The sequence below is a fragment of the Molothrus ater genome, chromosome 3, assembly GCF_012460135.2.
Source record: "Molothrus ater isolate BHLD 08-10-18 breed brown headed cowbird chromosome 3, BPBGC_Mater_1.1, whole genome shotgun sequence".
Taxonomy (NCBI): domain Eukaryota; kingdom Metazoa; phylum Chordata; class Aves; order Passeriformes; family Icteridae; genus Molothrus; species Molothrus ater.
The window spans coordinates 48,243,025-48,264,119 of NC_050480.2; the positions used below are offsets into that span (position 1 = coordinate 48,243,025).

Consider the following 21,095-nt stretch of genomic DNA (forward strand, 5'->3'; position numbering starts at 1 on the left):
AAGAAAACAATTGAAGTGTCTTTTGTTAATTTCTTATGCATTAGTAGAGAAGTGAAAATTCTTCTGAATTGCAGCCCCTTCTAGGATTGTGGGCAGCAGACAGTTGGTGCACAGCAGGCTCTGGAGTAATGATGCTGAGCAATATTGGTTTAGAAAAACCTGGCAAACCCAGTTAACCATATGCAATCATGTAATTTCTGCCTCTTGTCTCTGCTCTGAATAGGCTTAAATTCTTTGCTTTCTTCTGCTAAGCTTGAAATTAGGAAAGTGTCTCACAAACAGCTAAATTCTCTCAAGTTGTGTGGAAATCAAAAACGAGCTAAAGGAGAGAACGCCCACCTTCTACCACCCAGTCCCCTGCCTCAAATTAAATATTTTGCTGAAGGAATGACTGGAAAACATGTGCAAAAGATAAAGGCCAGAATGGAGATGGTTTATGCTTCATAGGCTTTGTACGACAGTTAAATTTTTTTGAGACATATTGCAAAGTATTAAAACACAAACACTTTCTTTTCTTGGCAGATTTGTATGGATTAGTCCTTTTCCTTGGAGTTGATCCTTACTGGGTCAAACATTGGTGGGACCAGCTACTATATCGACCTTATTGCAGGAAAAATCCTCGGCCTCTCTACAGTCTAATTGCCAAGATCATGTGGAGATCAGCAAAGAAGGATGTGCTTGACCAAGTAAATCAAAGTTTTGAGTTTTAGAATTCCTGAACATCATTTATCATTAGTTTTATTTGCAGATTACTTACTTTTTTTTTTTAATTTCAGATTCAAATCCCCCCTCAGACAGAAAATATACACTGGCTTCACTTCTCTCCTGTGGAGAGACACTTCTATCATCGCCAGCACGAGGTGTGCTGCCAGGATGCATTGGCAAAACTCAGGAAGATTTCAGACTGGACTCTTAAGCTTAGCAGCCTAGATAGAAGGACTGTGACTTCTATTCTATACCCTTTGCTACGGCTCAGGCAGGCCTGCTGTCACCCACAAGCTGTTCGGGGAGAGTTCTTGCCACTACAGAAAAGGTGAATTTCTGGCATTTCTTAAATGGCCTACTTTATCCAAAGCAGAACTCTGATTGTCTCCAGCAATGCAAGTTCTTGTACAGTCCTCAAATAAGCCTAATTTAAGCTTCTTGAGTTAAATGTGTGACTGTGGCACACCAGGGTAATCTGACCTCAGAAGCTGAACAGGCACAGTGGGTTCATTTGTGTAATTCTTGTGTTAAAGAGCATAGTACTGAAGGCATTTGATTCTCCAGTGGCATTCTAACCTTACTACGACTAGAGTGTTGCAGGTAACAGATTGAGTATGAAACAAACCAGATTCTTTTTTTGTTTATATAAATAAGCCCACTGCTTTTTTTTTGTCTTGTGCAAAGCTCACATTCATGAATGAGAACAATGAAAGAATTGAATCAACAGAATGGAATAATTCTTTAGTTCAAAGAAAATGTTAATTTGAGGTTGCAGAATTTGTAAATATAGACCCAAACTTGAAAGCTGTACAAATGCTCTTTTATTTGCATGCTTTCAAGATCGTCTTCCCCCATAAGTGCTCTGCAACTACCAGTTTGGTCTCAACTTTTGTTAGACCAAAAAAACCCATATTGCCACTCCTGTTGTGAAATGTAGCTGCTACCTTTTCAGTCAGTTAGAAGGAGATTGTGAAAGAGCAGGCTGTTTCAATTCCAACTTCTCAGACTGGTGTCTATGTTTCTTTCTTAAACTACAGATAGGGAAGAACTTCAACTTTTAGCACTGCCGGTGTTATTGATACTGTTTCCTATTCCATCCATTCTATTCAGTCTCTTTCAATCGTTATTAGAAGTTTTGTGTTCTTCTCCTTGCTCTGTTATACAGGGCACCTGCAGTGCCTAAGCAGCTGAAGCTGACTTTGCACCTACTTGAGCAGAGACCAGTAGTTAGCCACTGTGCTGTAGCACTTACTGTGGCAGTCTGCTAATGTGGAAGCAAGGGACTCAAACGTAGGAGAAATCAATATTCCCACCCATCATACAAGATTATTTACATTAAAATGAGCCAGTGTAGTATAAATGAAATATATGTAAACTGAGCAGAGTATGGTGGGAACAGCTTTGTACTGTGTTGCTTTTGGTGGAATGGTTGCACAGTGACAGCTGCATAGTAACTGATGGAAAAGCCAGCAATGAAAATTAAATCTTTCTTAAAATCATGTGTCCAGAGAAAAGTCAATTTTCAGCACTGTTTACGTACCTTTTTTTTGTGACCCAAACTTGACTGCAGCAGTGGACATTTCCAGAATAGAGAGAAGATTTAGTCCCTGTCTTTGGTTATATGTAGGAGAATAATGAAGCAATTCTCTGCTAGGACCTTTGAATAACAGAAATTTCCTGAAATAAGAAAGTTGATGCTGGAGCTTATAGATAAGAGACACGGGCCTGGATTAAAAAACTGAGTTTGGAGCATATTCTGTTCTATGATAGATGACCTTTTTCTCCCAGCTGTGTAGTGAAGGCAGTAAATGAGATCTACTCAGAAAAAAAAAAAGCTCTCAAAAGGGATTTTTCTAGATTTTCCTAATTAACTTGAGTAAAAACCTGTTTGCCTTACTTGGTAGTCTCAGGCTGTGTATCTAATTGCATATTTTATATGTACATCCTTCTGCTGTAACAATTTATGTTGGAACTCCTGATGGAGGTAAGTAGCAGTGGTGGAAGTATCAGCATATGTTATGTGTATTTACTATTTCCTTTGCAGAATTCAGTAATTATGAATAGTGCTTATATTGATTTAAAGCTGATTCTGGTGTAACACTGTACTATAAAACCAAGAATCAGTTTCTGCAACTGGAATAATGTTGCAAGGAAGGTAAAATGAAGGCCTAGGGAAGGGCATCCTTCCAGCATAATTGGAGCCCAGTCTGTGCAAGAGTTCAGTACTCTGTTCCACAGTGCTGAACACCAAATAGTAAATGCTTCTCCTGAAGGTGAATGAGGCTGAGGAGCAGGGTTTCAGTGGAGGGGAGTGGTGTCTGGTCTAACAGCAGCAATTGGTATTTGAAGCAGCCTCAGGTCATCTGTTGTAGGCTGTTGCTATTGTTTACTCTCCTGTCTCTTCATATCAGTCCTCTGATTCTTTAACCTGTGGCTTTACTCCAGAGTACCCTTCAAGCTTCCTTCTTGCATCCTCCTCATTTCTGTTCCCGCTCCACTCTATTCTCTTCATTTCTGGTATTTTTATGTGAAGCTAATTCTCTTCTAGTAGAATTCCTCTCATAATCTGCAGATATGACAAATGTAGAAAAGGAAGTTTAGAATGATTTTTGCTAGTCTTCTCTGTTCACATTTCACAGGTTTTCTTCTTTACATTGACACTTCATGTGTTTTGTGTTTAGATTGGTAGCAGAGGGTAGAAGTGTAGTCTGTCATAGCTGTTTTCATCTGAACAGCTTTTGTCAAAATGAGGTCTATGTTGCTTGTTTGCAGTTCACCACTAACAGAAGGAGAACAATATTTTGCCCCATGAAGGATTATTTTATCAAATTCAAATTTTCTTCTTGCTCCTTATTTCTTGGTGTTCCAGGAGATGGCAACCTCTGGACACATTCAAGTTAGGGTAGAGCTCTAGCAGGAAGAAAATCTGACAGCTATAGGTTTTTTAATAAGTAAAGAAGTCTCAAAAAAAACCCCGTTGGATGCATGTAATGATCTGCTATGCTGCTCAGCATGACCCCCTTACTTTTCCAGTACTGTGATTTTGTTTCAAATTCAAGCCATTTGCTCTCCTTTTCAGCACCATGACCATGGAGGAGCTGCTGGCCTCTCTGCAAAAGAAGTGTCGAACAGAGTGTGAAGAAGCTCACCGACAGTTGGTGTGTGCTCTCAATGGCTTAGCTGGTATCCATATCATTAAAGGTAAGGCCAAAGGACCACAGCATATTCTTTACTCCTTTCAGCACAGGAGTAAAGGATATGCTTCATCTCTGTTGGGAGATTAAAAGAAGTCATACTTGTGTAATTGTACTTAACCTGCTTTTGTTTTATCAGTACTGCTTTCTGGGCTTCCCTTGTGCCCCAGCCATGCAAACTGCTATGCTGACTGCTAAGATTCCTTTTGCTGCTCCTGCTGCTAGACAGCTCTGTCAATGTCGATTTTGTCTAAATTACAAGGCAGAAAAAGTTTTGAATGGAAAACAAAAATAATTATATGAATCTTGAGTGTCCCACAAAACAAAAATTAATTACTCCATTATGAATGTGTAAAAATGCCACTTTTCCTAGTTCTTCTAAAGTTGACAGGCTGTTTGAATTTTTCCAGCTCATGTCCAAGTCTTTCTTCAAAGAGAACAGGCAAACTGCCTTTTCTCTTACTTTCTCTTAGAGTCCTCACAGAAGGACTATATTCAGATTCTTTAGTCTGTAGTTAGTGGATTTGAAATACTTTGTTACAATTGCAGCATGGAGATAAGTGTTTCTGATACAGTTAAGTGCTTAAAAAGAGTTACATACAGAGGTAATGCTTCTAAAATGCACTAGTAGCAAAAATTATGTTTGGCCTATTTTGGAAACCAGATTGATAAAAATTTCGCCTGATGAGAAACAAAAGCAGGACAAAAGAGGCAAAGTTCTGGTCTGTAACTCCTCCCCCAGTATTACCCTTACACTCAGTCTTCTTTTTCAGGAAGGGGGAAGCACACCTTACATAAAAGTGAGGCCATGAATTTAATCTTAGTATAATTGAAAACTTATAGGTCTATAATTGGTCCAAATGTATTGCTACAGGCAAAGAAAAGAGTAACAATCACTCTTATTTGTTTCTACTTGTTCTGCTTTTCTGCTTACTTTTCTACTTAGGCTCATCTGGACCCTGAGGTCAATGGTTTGGTAGATGTGGTGGCAGTGCAATTGCCAGTTGTCACTGCCTTCATCAGTAGGAATAAGATGTTTGTGTTGATGGTTTCTTCCTCACACAAGAGTCCAGTGAGGGTCATTTTTATGTTTGCTAGCATGTTTGCATCTTTCTCTTTCTTCATTGGTCTGCAGCTCCATGAAAACGCTGAATTTAGTGGACATGATACCTTTTATGAATGTTACATACTCTTTCTTTGTTCTCTTTGTTGCCCCTAAACCCAGTTTTGTCCAGCTCTAAGTCTGCATTTCTTTGACTGTGGGTGAGTTGTTTATAGCCATGGCTTTCTTATTCGCTGCCAAGCCTGTGCACCATCTCTTAGCATCCCATGGCTGTACTGTACACTGCATCCTATATCTTTACTTGTCGATAGCCTCTGCTATTGTTGCTAGGCCTATTTCCCTACACTACATCATTGTGGTAGTTGTAAATATCTCATTCTACATGGAATAACTGCCCATTACTGCTGTCTATATAAAGCTGTGTTTGTACCACACAAAAATAAACAAAAGTTTAAAAATATACTAAAAATTAGTCATAGACCTAGTGAATTACAGAAATTGCTATCACAGCTAAGCCAAGTAAAAGGTTCAGGCAGGGCAAGAAAAATTCAAGGGAGGCCTCACAAGGTTCCAACTAGCAAATTCAGCACATAACTTTTGGCCGTTTCTAGTAACTGCAATCCTGTATGGTGGAACTACACCCTTACAAATGCAACTCTTTCAATGTAAGAAGCAGCAAATCTTGTTGACATAGAATTGTTACACTTCCATATAGATAGGATGATTTTTTCTTTTACTCTCTTATCTGTCTTTATGCATTTCTTTTCTCTGTGCTTCTCCATGTTTTGAGAGTTTTTAAGAGTATTACTGGCTAAGTTAATTTCCATCAGTTGAGAAAAGCAAATAAAGATGGATTTATTTTTTCACTGCTTTTCCATACACAACTTCAATTTTATATTTCTTTTTAATTGTTATAAGCTATTTTCTGAGGAATGACTGTGATGCTGGCAGCTTACATCAGTAGTTATGCTTCCTGCATGTACCTAATCATTTCTACGTTTCTGAAGTATGACACAACTTTCATGGTTTTCACTGGGAGAGTGAATAATGCATTTGCAGTGCAAATTTAGCGATGCATCACTGCAGTGAGTTGGAAATGATTTTTTTAAGTGCAACATGAGATTTTTTTTTTAATTTATGCAACCATGAATATATATTTTAAGATTAACAGGTTTACAGATCTTACAGTCACAAAAGATATTTAATTTGAAAACTGTATAAGTCTTTGTAGAATATCATATTCTACTTTTTACCAATTTTTTGGGGGGAGGAATGACCAGGAAAAAATTGCTTGAAGACAGGCACTTAATATAGAGACTCTCTGAGAACATCTTAGTATGTTACAAGTAATGTAACACTTGTAAGGTCATAGCTGTTTGTATATTTAAAAACCAACACAATGTGTCTGTGTTTTTGCTACTCTTTTTTAATTCAGGAGAATATGCATTGGCTGCGGAGCTGTACAGAGAAGTACTAAGATCATCTGAAGAGCACAAAGAAAAGCTCAAAACAGATTCCTTGCAAGTGAGTGAGCATTGAAATGTAAAAAGACGTAGTTAAGAACTGGAATACTTTAGAATACTTTAATTCAACAGGTCAGTCTTTTCTTCATCCCAGTGGTATGCTGAAGTACTTTTTCAGCCTGCTGTAATGATAACAATCTTTGATCACAATCTTTAGATAGGAATCTGTCCCATGACCGTCATGTTTCCTTTTTTTTTGACAAAAAAAAAAAAGCTACTGTGTTTGTAAAAACCTGCTTGTGAGTTTTCTTGATGTCCCTGAAGCAGTGTATGATCTCCACCTGCTGTTCTGCAGTACAGTTAACAAGCTGAATTCCCAGTCTGGTGCATGTGACTGTGACTGCTCATGTTAAGTGTTATATTACATCCTACAATTACAGAATGCAGGGTTTGCACTGAGAGTGATATTAATGTGCCAAATGATAGAGAATAATAAAATATTTGCACTGCAGAAGATAAAAGGGCATCAAAACAGAAAAGAAATGAAGTGACTTTTCTCTTTGGGCATTTGACTTCATGTCTTTTGAATACTATTTAAAAATATGAATATATTTTCCTGGTTAAAAAGTCATAATTCTCTAAGTAACATATTTATTGTTCTTCAAGATCTATCAGTTCTTAATTGACCAAAATTTTCTTCAGCATAACAAGAGATTTTAAATGTTAGTGATACATAGATAAGTGATCAGTTGTCTGTTTCTTTACTTGCTTCTATGAGCAAATTATTATTTGATTGTGTGGCATGTGGTCACCTGATGCCTCTGTTGTGCTTCTTTGATTCTTCCTTTTCCTTTGTGACTTCCTGGTGGCTTTTTTGGCCTAGCATAGATGTGTTAGCCTAAACTTGTTAAGCTGCACGTAGGTTGTTATTCAATTGTTCTACTGGATTGTACAATCCAATTAAGCTTTTTTCCCCCCTTGAAATATATGCTGACTACTGTTGTCTTAGTGTAATAAAATTTTACTTCTGTTAAGTCTTCTCAGTTATGTAGGATTAGCTCTTTAGGATAATGGCAAATCACTGCTGGCCAGTCCTCTTGAGTGACTGAAATAGTAATAAGGCAGAAGAGAACACAGGATGTGAGAAAGGCACAAGTTTAGGATAGTGGAAGTTATTACTATGAGTTTGTGGGAGCTGTGCAGGGTGTGTAATATTATTGGTCTGGTCTGAGGAGCAAAGGGTGAAGCCAGAGAAGAGGAGCAGAGTTTCCTTATACTAAGAATCAAATTTATTTTCCCTAAAAGTGTACCAAAAGGTCATGTGTTTTTCAGTATCTTTTATTTCAGTGAAATGAAAAATATGAAAAATTATTATAGCTCTTGGTATCTGGTCTTTTCCTTGCACTTTATTTTGCTTTAGATAGGCTAAATGGATACTCAGAATATTCCAAAAGACACCAAAGAAAGTGCCCTGAGATAATTAGTTTTTCATAATAGTCAAGGGCTGTTTTAATTAGGAGGGTGAGTATGGCACAGGATCTGATGACCTGGTATCACACTTGCCTGCTGATTTGCTTTTGAGATGTTAAAGAAGGTCTTTTTAATATTTAATTTCCTATCTCTGTGAAATGTGGAAAGGAATCTTTCTTTTCTTTATAAGATGCTTTCAGATTAGCAGAGAAAGCAAAACTGATTTTAAATTCATGCTAATTTCTTGCTGTAAGCTTTCATTGCTCTTTAGGTCTTTCCTGTCACGGATGTTCCAATGGATTTTTTTCATGATTGCTCTTGACTTTGTGTATATTTAGAGACTTCATTCTACACATAATTTGATGGAATTGTTGGCAAAGCACCCAGGAATTCCCCCAACTTTGCGTGATAGCCGACTTGCAGAAGAGGTAAACATCTTTTGTTTTCACATAAATGTGTAGAGCATGTTTTCATTTTTTGTCCCCTCAGCATTTTCTCTAACAAAAGAAACAACAATTCATTTCAAAAGAAATAGCTTTTGAGTTAACTACATGCATAAGCCATTCTTGTTATTTTATGAGTAAATTTTATATTTTGATTATATTTTATGAGTAAGTTCAATTGTCCTGTTCTCAGACTGTTCTGGGATCTTTTTATTGTTTGCTTATTCAACACAGATAAGTAGAAATACTGAGCTATATTCCAGTTCCCTTTTGTAATACATTGTATTCCTATTGTGTTGTTTGGGCTTAGCCAAAAGCAAGTTGCACAGTTAGCATCTTTATAGTGATTTGCCTTCTCACATGTTTTTTGTAGCTTACTAATAAATGCTGGATTCTAGAGGAAAAAAAAATATTGCTAAATATTGCTTACAAATGAGGGTGGGTAGCACATAGATAGGTAACCACTTGAAAGTCCTATGGTAGTTGGGGAGTTTTTATGTTTGCAGTATTCCTCACAGATATGATTTGTGCATAGTTAAGGCTCTTACTTCCATACAGGCAGAACAACTCCGACAGCATTATATGAGTAAATCCAATGCAGAAGTTGCAGAAGCCCATCAGGCCTTACAGCCAGTTCTTCAAACCATTCGGGAACTTCAAAGAAAGGCAGGTGCCTCTTAAATGTTTTGTCTGTGACTTTTGGCATTTTTAAAGAATATTTTTTTCATCTTTTTGTCCATAACTCTAGCTGTTTATCTTCTTTCACCAGTTAAAATTACATGGTCACATCAGTGTTGCTCTCTTAGTTTCACAGGGAACTTTGCTTTTTCTGATTAAATGATCTCTATCTCCTTTTAAGAGAGAGAGAAGGAAGAAACTTTGAGATCATAGTATTTCTGTGTGGCTGTTCTGTATAGATAATCTTGATGAATCTGATTCTACTGAAGGAATATAAAGGTGTGGAGAATGTAGACAGTTTCTTAGTCATGTTTTTACACGTCAACAGAAGACGGGATATTTTTTAATCACACTCTCATCCTCCACTTTTCATGGAATTAACCAGTCTGTATTTGACTGTGGACTAAAGATCAGTATATGCCTCTGTTGCAATGAGTAGATTGGTTTTCTGTTGAACGTTCAAGGATAAATCTCTTGTTTTTCATACAGATACATTCAGGTTCTCCTTGGTGGTTGGATGTCATCCAGACAGCAATACAGTATGCCATCGATGAGGAGCTTGTTCAACGTGTGCAAAACGAAATTACCTGCAACTACAAACAGGAGACAAGTAAACTCTCTATGGCAGAGAAGTAAGAGAATAACTGAAATAGGCTGTTAAATACAGATAAATCTACTCAGGTCTTCTTACTAGTCTGTGCTAGCTGTTGCAATTAGATAGCAGACATTTTTGCTTCAGAGCATCTGGACTGCAATTATGTTTCAAAACCAGTCCCTGAAAAAAGCACAACTAGATAGAGGACTTGGAAAGAAAAGCAGGAAAATAACTGTTTTCTCTTAGATAAGCATTCTTTGAAATGTTCTTCTGCATTATCTACTGTGGTTTTATAGTCTTCTGTACTCATGAAATTGCTGCGTAAGAAGAATTCAAACTTTATTACATTAAAATCAAGTAACCTGTAAAAGAAATTGGCTTGCTTAAATGGAAAGTAGACAGACAATATCAGAAAATCCTTGTGTAACACCATAAAATAGCATCACTCTTTTTCTGAGCAAAGAATTTGAAGTTGGTTTCATGTTCAAGACAACAGTATACCATTCAATTACAGAGTAATGAATTCAGAAGGGACATTCAGAGGTTGCTTAAATCAACCCCCATCTTAAGATCCAGACCCATGCTTGTTCAATCCAGTAAAGCTGCACAGCGATTTGACCTGTTTAGTATCTCCAAGGAGGGAGATTCAATAATCTCTCTGTGAAGCCTGTTCCAGTATTTGGCCTACTTGGTGGATAAAAAGACATTAAAATTGTTTTACCTATTTAATATTTCCTGTGTTGCATCATGTGTACATGGTCTCTTTTTCTTTTGCCAGGTGCCTTTGACAAAAGTTTGACTCAGTCTTCTCTGTATGTTCCTGTTAGATAAATACAGAAAGCAATAAGGTCTCCCCTTAATTTTAGGATTGAATAGACCCTTTTCTCCTAAGCCCCTCTTGTACGTTCTGGATGAAGGTCTGTAAGTTCATCACAGAAAAGGGAAACATAGGAAGGACAGTGCGCTGGTGGTCTAACTTCGGGCAATTTTCTCAGATACATGAACTTACGCTTTTAAATACAATCTTTCTGAATCATGTTTTAGTCAAATACATTTTTATTATATTTATGAAATATATAAATATATGTATATACATCTGTGTACAAGTTATAAAACCTGTGTATAAATTTAAATACTCAAGATGCACATATTTTAATTCCGTATGTAAAGATGTATCCTGCATTCTGACTATTCTGCCATCACGATTCCAAAAGGTTGAAATTTCTTCCTGATTGAAGTAAATATATCTTTTATTTTCAGTACTTACCTAATTCTATTGAATAATCTAAATAAAAACACGAAACCTCTTTTTTCTTCAGCACAAGAGGCAATGCACACTGATACACAAGATGTTCCCTCTGAACATCAGGAAATGCTTTTTTCTGTGAGGGTGACTGAGCACTGGAACAGGTAGCCCAGAGACGTTGTGGGGTCTCCATCCTTGAAATACTCAAAAGTTGTCTGGGCATGGTCTTGGGCAACCAGCTCTAGGTGACCCTGCCTGAGGAGAGCTTTTGAGCAAGACAACACCCTGAGGCCCCTTCCAACCTCAGCACTCTGTTAAGTCTGGATATGAATGTATTGCGTAAAGCCAAAGTCTTGTACATCAATGTCAGACCTTGTAGGAATGATGCACTTTCTTTCAGCAAGAGACTTCTGCTCTCAGGAAAAACACAATGTGACAAGTGCTTAACTTGTGTTTGTGTTTGTGGTCATTATTGCACCACCCTTCCAATCAGTGAAGACAGCTAGGGAGCTAGGTTTCAGAAGAATAGTTTACTGTTATGTCCATTTAATAAATTTAACTTTAAAGCTAACTTGCTGAATGAAGTGTATTTTTGTGATGTGTGCATGTGTCTGTTGTGAATTGCACAGATGCATTGAAAATAATTTTGTTGGCCAACAGACACAAGTAAGACTGTATGTGCAGTGGTTTCTATTTAGTACATCTGCATTGTGGACCAGAATGTTGCAGGTTGGTGTTCACTACTAGTATTTGGTCACCTCTCAAGTCTTGGAAAGAGTCTTTCTAAAGATAGCAGGCATCAGCTCTGGGGATACACTGGAGTGATTTCTGACAGCATTGCATGTAGCAGGAATAAGCATTTGCTTCTTTTTTATTAAAACTTTTTATGTTGTCCTAGATTGCTATTTAGCTACTTCTACTTTAAAATACTGAGTCAAGTTTGGATTATGTGTCTTGGTGTACAGTAATTTCTCTTTTTCTTTAAATCAGATTCCGTGACTGCAGAGGCCTTCAATACCTACTCACAACCCAGCTGGATGAAGTGAAGAAGTTCCAGAAGATTGTAAGAGAAGCAGTGAAAAACTTAGAAGGGCCTCCTTCTAAGCAAGTTATTGAGGCTGCCACTATCTGCCATTTGCGACCTGTTAGACTGCCACTTAACAAGTAGGTCTTGAAAACAGAAAATATACTTTAGATGTGTATTACTTAATTTTCCTTTATTTGAAATAACATACTGAAGCCTTTATTATGTACTCAGGAGCTGTATGCACACAGATATCACAGATCTATTTGTTAGCATCATGACCTTTGGTTTTATTTTTATAAAATCTTCTGTTGTTAGCTATATTAGTGTACATATGACTGTTATTTTGCTCTTTTTAAAGAACTTAGTGTAGTTTTTTATGTTGGAATAGGGGCTTATGATAATTTGGTTTCTGATGAAATTGAGTGCCTCTGTTTTCAATTTTCTGTATTGCAGCTGTGTCTTTTGTAAGGCTGATGAATTGTTCACAGAATATGAGTCAAAGCTCTTTATGCATAGGTAAGTTCATAGCTTTATAAATTTCTCACTGTTAGAAAAAGTGAAAGTTGGATTGGTTTATGTTGTCTGAAATAAGTATATGACCCAATGACAGAGACTTCTTGCTGATGGCTTTGATAGTAGTTCTATTAGGTTTCATTTTCTATGTAAATTTCATTTGAAGAAATGGTGTCCAAGGAATGAATACATGCCACTTTCTCTCAAGCCACTACAATATGACCGTACATCTGAAATGAAGTGGTGGCATGTTCAGGAAGCATGTGTATAAATACAAGTATGCTTATTTAACACATACTCCTATTTGTGCAAATATTTATTTGCAGTCCAGCTGCAAGTGGTATAATACCAACGTTACAATGTTACAATGAGAGATCTCAGACAGGATAAAGCTGAAAGAAGGGTGACACCTGCACAGGGTGTCAGAGAAGTGTGCATAGTGGGCGGTACTGAAAGACATAGATTACAGCTCTCTGCATGCTTTCTTTTGGACTTCTCTCATATCCCTCACAATGTCAAAATTGGATTGAAAAGTCTTGAGGTTACTGAGAAAACATTTTAAGAAGTCTTTACCAGTGGTAGTTCTGTTGCTTCATGACGGCTGGAATCAGGAAGAATGGATTATTTTAAAATTAGCATTATTTGTCAAGGAGAGAACTGAGAAGCTGTACTGTTCTTTACACAGCAAATTTTGCATCCAAGTTTAACTGTAATTCTTGCTTATATAAAAAGTCAGAAATTATTTGTTTTTAATGAATGTGACATTAATAACTACTGAAAGATGGTTTAGATATGTAAGCCTTTACAAAAGCTATAGATGACGTGGGGCTGACAGAATGGCCTGAGGATTGGTACCAAGGTCACTGTGTTCAAAGCAAGCTTTTGATTAGGTAATAAAACAGCTGTTTATATTTCCTTGGTTTGCATTATCCTTTAATCATATATAAGAAGGCTGAATAAGTACAGATGGATGTGGAATTACCAAATCAGTGCTAAGTGCTGTGCTTGGTTTGTTTTAAAGTGTTAAAGGCCAGATGGCAATATTCGAGGAGATGATAGAAGACCAAGAAGGGCTTGTCGATGACCGTTTGCCCACCACAAGCAGAGGGCTCTGGGCAACCAGTGAAACTGAGCGTGCTTTGAAAGCTCTTCTTTCCTTTGCCAAAGCTCATCGAATGGATGCTAGGGTAACTGAAGAAGGGAGCATATTCCTGGAACTCTTTGAAGCATGGAAAAAGGAATATAAGGTACAGTAAATTACATGGTGATCAAAATGTGTGGTCCATTTAATTTATTATAAACAAATTGTAGCTGAATATTAGCATATCTAAGTTGTATTCCAAAATTAGGGTTTGCCTACCAGCCTTTTCCACAGTGCTTATTACAGGATTTGATTTTAAATGATTTATATGTGAGCTAATAGTTTCTAAAAGCTATACTGGCTACTAATCAAATTACTAAGCAATGTAATTGCATCTATTAAGACAGCATAAAGATATAATTAAATGTGTTCATCTGTTTACTTGAATCAGAATGTAACAAGACTCAGCGAATCCAGCACTGGTCCATTCTGTAATTCAGGTTACCTTCAGTCTGGTGAAGATGGAACACAGTTTTTTCATGTGCCTGTATGTTAGGAAACAAAAGATGGGCCTAATATACCAATGAGAATGAAGACAGTGTTATGATTCCGTCTATTGTAACTTGGAAATACTGATTCAGTGGTCTGTACTACTCCGATATACACTGAGCTACAAGAATGATACTCTGTGAAATAACTATTTTTTTCATTCATCAGGGTTTTTTTTTTTTGTTTGTTTGTTTTTCAAGGCATTTTGTTTCTGAATTTTTAGTTGCATTAATTATTGTAACACTAATTGTTGTAGAAGAAACGAGCAACAGCTATTTCTAGTTGTTTATCCAGAAAGGCTGGAGAAGAGAGCAGGCAAAATAATGTCTATACTGCTTGTTTTCCATTTTAATCAGTTGTTGTTATGGCTGAATGCTGTAAAGAAATATTATCTCTTCCTCCAAAAAGATTCTCACATTTCATTTTACATTGTATGGCAGAGTCATGTAAGTGTAACTCAATTCAGTTCTGCTGTTCACTTGTTTGGGGTTTTCCTACAGTTACTTCATGAGTATTGGATGGTGCTTAGGGATCACGTGTCTGCTATTGATGAGCTGGCCATGGCGACAGAGCGACTGAGAGTGCGTCACCCTGATGAGCCAAAACCAAACCCACCAGTGCTCCACATCATAGAGCCACATGAGGTAGAGTACTGGGAAGGAAAGAATAGTTTCTTTTTGAAGGAACCTACCTCCTACAAAATTAAAATCTATATCTGGATCTATGTATAATGTCTATAATGTGTCTCTGTTTTCATTTCAGACAGGCTTGCTGGAGTATAGAATTTTTCTAGGTTGAGTACATGGGCCATTTTAAGCTTGAAACTGTTACTCTGATATATTTTGTTAGCCTTCTGACAGAGTGGCATATTTCCAAGAGACTGCTGCCCTTTCAGGAGCAGCAACTTCGTTTTTCTGCAGTTGCCCAGCTTTCCAAGCTGGGTGGAAAATTAAGTTGACCTGATTGCTTACCCGTATTGATACTTTTCACAAATATCTATATAAAACAGAAATAAGCACGTCAAAGAAAAATCTTTTTTTCAGTATTTTGAAATTTCTGAGCTAGCCCTGACTCTGTTTATGATGATAGAAAAAATGTTGGGTTGATTTAACCTTTTAATTTTTTTTTTGCACCAACAGAAGTGTATTTTCTATAAAAACATTTTGTGCTTTTTTTCTGTGAGATTGAGTTAGATAAAATTGCTTCTTTCTATAAGGAAATAAATTTCATCTCTGTATTAAAACAATTTTTAAAAAAGGAGCACTTTGCTTAACAAATGCCTGATAAAGTCTTAAGATTTATACATGTATGTGCAGGCATAAAAGAAACACCCATTTCTTTGGCCTTCATCCTTCAGGTGCCTGCCTCTTCTGCAGTATTGAACTTCTCCACTATCAGCTGTAATTAATCTAAAAAGAAGTCAGCTTGATGTTTCTGTCTATGTATATATAGTTTAAATCAAAATTGGACATTTCTAAGAAATATAAAGAAAATAATTGTCTCTTACACATTGTTTTTTAAACAAGCAGTTAATTCTGTTATATATATACACAATTGTAAGAAAAGAGATGATACATTGAAGGAACTTCAAAAGAAACTGCTGAAAATTTGGGTTATTTTAATTTAATTTTGTTTCTCTAAAGAACTAATAATGTAAATAAAACAATAAAAAGCAATTTTATGTGCATTCTGCATCTCAGCCCATTCATGGTGCTGTGTTCATACTGGGTACAGGAAATAAATAGATATTCTGAATTTCACAAAAAAAATTAATTTAAGCCTTATTGTAAAATTTAACCTTTTTTTCCCTTTTTAACACATATTTAATGTTGTTTTCTTAGGTGGAGCAAAATCGAGTGAAACTTCTGAACGACAAGGCAGTTGCCAAATCACAACTTCAAAAGAAATTAGGACAACTTCTGTACCTCACTAATCTGGAAAAAGTAAGATTAATGGTTCCTTGGTCTTTACCTTTCCCTGTGGAAGGGAAAAAACCTACCATTATTTTTATTTAAAACTTCCATCTTAAAGAAATTGTATTTTCTGCAAGGATTGATGACATTTTCAAATTCAGTGTGCTGTTCTTTGTGTTACTGTGTGCTCAAAAAATTATTTATTGCATTATATATTTTAGTTACTTGTTTAATTACGTACTTATTAAACTATAAACTAGTTTTAGATGTGTAAAGTTTTCATTAAAACTAACTGGGCCATGTTTAGTAGAAGCCTTATAAAATTATGTATGTCTCTGCATACCTTTGGTATTTTACTAAGAGCTTACCTGAAACAGAAGGATAATCACTTCTGGAGTTAAGTGAGCATTTAAAAAAAAAAAAAAAAAAGGAAAACAGACAACCTCCATGTATTATATGTTATTTTAATCATAGTGTGGTTTTGCAACCATGTGAAGCTGATAGAAAATATGTGGAGTTTCTTGTTTGAAACTTGTATTTTACCAGGATTTTTCAGAGCTGTTATAGAGCTGCAGATGCCATCAGGACTGCAGAATGAAAAGTGCTCCTTTTGCTTACCATAGGTTACATGTTTTTTAACTCCTCAAGGTGGACTTGAGTACATGGATATGTTTTAAATTTGCTCAGACCGTGTTTTGGTTTGATGTGGTTTCTTTTAAGGGTTTCATTATTCATTTTTTCTAGAAGTTTATTTTAAATATAGAATAACAAAACACAAAGTTGTTTTGGTTTTTTTTTTCTAACTTATAGTCTCAGGACAAAACTACTGGAGGAGTTAACCCAGAACCATGTCCAATCTGTGCACGCCAACTGGGAAGACAGGTAAGATACTTATTCAGCAGGTTTTACTTTTAGAACATCTTTAGCTGGAGCTGAGCCAGTTGTGTGTCAAATTGTCACGATCTGTTTTTAAATGGATGTTGTATTGAAACAGGGAAAATGAGCTGTTTCTGTAATGTACCAACCAGCCTTTCCCCTGAAATAACATCTTTCTCAGATGCAAGCACATCTCCTTCTTTTAGCTTTTGACATCTGCTTAAGTGCTCCAAAAATGTGAGTTCATGATTGTTTTATAAATCTGAAGTAATACTTCTGGCAGAAAGATTTATTTCCCATTTATAAGCTAACAGAAAGAGGAAGTAGGTAAACTTCTATTGTGTACTATTGTACTTTATTGTAATTGTTCTTATTGGTAGTATTTTTTTCTTCTAAAGAAAAGGATGTTACATATGCAAACATTAGCAAAATCCAACAGAATAAATCTGGCAATGTGGATTTCTTTCCCTGCTGAAGTGCAGAAGTTGAAATTCAAGTGAGACCTAATCTATATCATAAAGTACAAAGCCATAGTTTAAACTTGACTTACCATGCATTAGGGAAGAACATAAAAGGACTCGTTATGGTAAATCCAAATTGTCTCTTCCTTTTAGGGCAGCTATTTTAAGGAGGTTTAGCTTCTCTTTGCATTATAGATATGTGTAAGCATGAACTGCTGTCCTGCCATGTTTCCAAAGTCCCCTCTGTGTTCTTCTGCCAAGGGTACTACAGATTTTTACAGAGAACAGCTGTTAGTCCTGTTAACTGCCATTATTCTTTATCTCACAGCTGGAAGAGCTCACTGAAAGGGAAAATAATCTCTTAACTTTCTTTATCTTTTCTTAACAGCAAGACTGTTTCTTTAGATGATAGCAGTTTTCATGTTGCAAAGAACTTTTAAAATACTTCTCATTCTGTTTCTGCACAATTGAAAAAACCTAACAAAGCCTAAAAGACCTGCTTAAAATCAGTGGTTTAGTCAATCCCTTTGCTACTTGGTCCCATGAAAACTTCTAGTTATTCCTCTTGGAATGGCCTAAAGATCAGGCTAGTACAGTAGTTTTGAATTTCAAAACTACTGGTCTACAATTTGTTTCTCTGTTAAGGAAGTTTCCAGCTGTCACGTAGATGCTCTACGTTCACAAGGGGAGAACCACTTCTGCAATGCAATCCTGTTTCACATACATTCTGTAAAAAAGAGATTAAGACACTGTATAAAATCTTTTTTCTTAAGTCCAAAGATGCTGCCTTGGACTTACCAGTAGGGAAGAATTAAAGCATTTTTTCTATCACTTATTAAATAAGACCAATCTAGTATGAATGCACAGATAAAGAATTGTAGAAAAGGGAAATGAAAACATTTTCGTAATTTTTAAAAAGTATGTAAATGCTTAATCTGTGTTTACATATAAGGCATTAAGAATCATCTTTCATAGAAATGGAAGATTGTAATGTCTTTCCTGGAGTTCAAAACTGAGAAAATGCGAACAATGAACAATAAATTCAGAGACTTCCTTTAGATCATGAATGTCTCTGTGCTGGAAAACTTTAAAATTCAGGCTTTTTAGCAGCTGGAGTGTAACAATTGTAAAATCGTTCTTTAATCTGATGAGTATCATGAAAGTAGCGTAATTTCTCTATGAAAATATAATTTATCATAGATTGGTACACTGTTTTTCCTTTGCACTGGCCCAAAACTGAAGCTGTGTTGTGTTTGGGTTTTTTTGTTTCCTGCACAGTGGGCAGTGCTGACGTGTGGACACTGTTTCTGTAATGAGTGCATTGCAATCATCATCCAGCAGTACAGCGTTGGCACCCGCCGCAGCTCCATTAAATGTGCCATTTGCAGGCAGACCACATCTCATAAAGAAATATCTTATGTCTTCACTGCAGAAGCTGCAAATCAGGAGGATGATATTCCTGTAAAGGTGAGTTGTTTGTGCAGGAGCTCTGTGGCCCAAACTTCCAGCAGTGCATACTTCTTGTATTTTGTAGCATCTAGGCAGACAAGTGTACTATATAGTTTTATAAATAGTTTGTCCTAATGACAAAACCTCTAGACACAAACATGTAGGAATTCAATCCTGATTGCACTGTTGTATCTACTTTTTTTACTGAAGGAGAGTTTTCATTGGGTTGAAGAGACAGCATCTTCATGAGTCTTTAGCAATACTGACATACATGTAGTGCATAGGTACATGTTTGCACTGCATGAATGTCTTGTAGAATTGTCTTGTAGAAACCAAAAACCTGTGTTTAGTGCAATTGTGAAAAAAATAGAGGATTCTGGGCTAAAATGCAAAGATAAAATACATTGATAATACCTTGATTTAGATGGTACTGCTGTCTTTTAATAAAAATATTATTATGATACAGCTGGATTAAAAAATGATTGTAATGCTTGTCATTATTTTAATCTGATTAGTGTAGTTAAAAATAATAACTAGTTGTGCTGACAGACTTCCATGATACCTGTGCAAGTCTCCTTGAACCTTGCACAATTTCTAGGGTTGCTACCCTGTATTGAAGACAATGCTACCACATTCACAATAGTTATTTCAACCTCCCTGGACAAATGGAATTCCATTGTATGAGTAGATGATTCCTAACTCGAATTATTAAAGTAGTTGACAGTATGTGGCACCAGGGGGAGTAAATAGGCTGTATTTTTCAAGTGCTACTTCTTAGAACACAACTTCATGCAGGGCTTTTTACATATTAATTCCCTATATAGTTTAGAGACATCACCCTATTTCTAACAAAATTTCAAATATGTTTCATAAATTACATTAAAAAATAACCAGAATAACCAAATTTCATGAATAAGACACTGAAAGAACATATCATCTGCTATTCTGTGTAAAGAGTTGTAGTGTTTTCTTGAAGTATTTCTGCATCAAAAACTTTGAACAAACCAAAAATATGAATTCTGTGTGAATTTTCTTGCTCATTCTTAGTTAATGAAAAATTAAAAATTTACACTGCAGCTTCACTGTATTTACTATGTACACAAGCAACATGGTTAAAAATAAAAAATTCTACCTCATATTCCTTTAAAGGACAATTTATAAAGAATAACAAGCTTACTATGGTTTCTACAGAATACTGAGGTTAAGATCAGTATCACTCAGAATAGATATGAAAATTGTGTGATTTTTTTCAGTGTTCATATTTTAATTAGATCTTTCTCAATCCCTCTTAAAGTATTCACTACCTCTCTTTCTTTCTAACACTTTATTTTACTGATACTTACCATTTTAAGGTAATGCCTTAGATGCAAAGGACTGCTGTAAATGGAAGCTTTTTATACTGAGAGAGAGATTACTGGCATCCCTGCATGTTTTGGTTTTGTAAAAGCTTCCTGTGTCTGGTCAGTATAACAGTGGGTGTTGCCAGCCTGTCATTTGAGACAGAAATTGTTAGAGGGTAGTTTTGGTTCTAAAGTTTACTGTTCCATAATTCATTTGATTTAGCCAATTTCTTTATAAATAGTCATCTGAATATTTAACAAAATGACAGACTCATGGTGTAGGGGTAATGAATAGGATACCATTTTTTAAGACAGACTGAAAACAAGAGTGTTTCTGTCAGTTTCATCTCTCCATAGAGAAAAAAATGAGATCTTTGTGTATGCTGTGAGCCAAAGTTTTAGTCACTTGTAAGTTCAATATAATATAGTTTAACATAATGTAGACAAAGGGAAGAAGAACTTTATACAGTTATTTTGTTTAAAAAATAGAGCAGAAAGACTGTGCCCACTTTGAGCATTGTGCTGTTCTTTTCTGCACCACAGTTCCCCTTACTGATCTTGTATGAAGTCACCCTTGTGACACCTGAGTCACAGGAATCTGAAGGGTGGAAAAATCAACAGCAGAGGCTAATGCTGCTATCTGTTATAGCGGGGAAAAAAGAATCTGTGATAAGGTCTAAAAACAGTTTCTGAGAAAAAGACAACTAGAACATATGAGCCAGGATTGTCATCACTGAATCAGAGATGAACAGTATTGGAAAAGCCATAAATGACCCTGGAATTCTGTAGGAAGTCCTAAAGGCTAGGCTCAGATCTCCTTACTGTAGGTGTTTATGATTAGCAGGCAGTAGCCGTGGGGCTGCAAATGTGTCATCCTTTCAGACCTGCCAACATAAGCATTTCTAATTGTCCATCTGACTTTGCAAACAATCAGATGGACAGTCAGTGTCTACCAGGTGCAACAGAAATGATGTGGAAGAAAGCTGCTTAGTTTCTATGTCTGTGACATAGAGTTGGAATCACTGTGGA

General features: G+C 36.2%; 1 protein-coding gene across 2 annotated transcripts in view; it reads left to right on the forward strand.

Annotated features, from left to right (window-relative positions):
- The window catches only part of SHPRH (SNF2 histone linker PHD RING helicase), a 47,805-nt gene that overhangs the window by 20,356 nt on the left and 6,354 nt on the right, over positions 1-21,095 (forward strand). For both annotated transcript variants that reach the window (XM_036380541.1, XM_036380542.2), the window contains exons 12-25: positions 523-686; positions 777-1,033; positions 3,785-3,906; positions 6,398-6,486; positions 8,234-8,323; positions 8,897-9,004; positions 9,506-9,648; positions 11,848-12,021; positions 12,338-12,400; positions 13,419-13,644; positions 14,528-14,671; positions 15,869-15,970; positions 16,751-16,822; positions 18,556-18,744. In XM_036380541.1, coding sequence (XP_036236434.1) covers positions 523-686; positions 777-1,033; positions 3,785-3,906; positions 6,398-6,486; positions 8,234-8,323; positions 8,897-9,004; positions 9,506-9,648; positions 11,848-12,021; positions 12,338-12,400; positions 13,419-13,644; positions 14,528-14,671; positions 15,869-15,970; positions 16,751-16,822; positions 18,556-18,744 — 1,943 coding nt within the window. The remainder of the gene's footprint in view (positions 1-522; positions 687-776; positions 1,034-3,784; positions 3,907-6,397; positions 6,487-8,233; positions 8,324-8,896; positions 9,005-9,505; positions 9,649-11,847; positions 12,022-12,337; positions 12,401-13,418; positions 13,645-14,527; positions 14,672-15,868; positions 15,971-16,750; positions 16,823-18,555; positions 18,745-21,095) is intronic.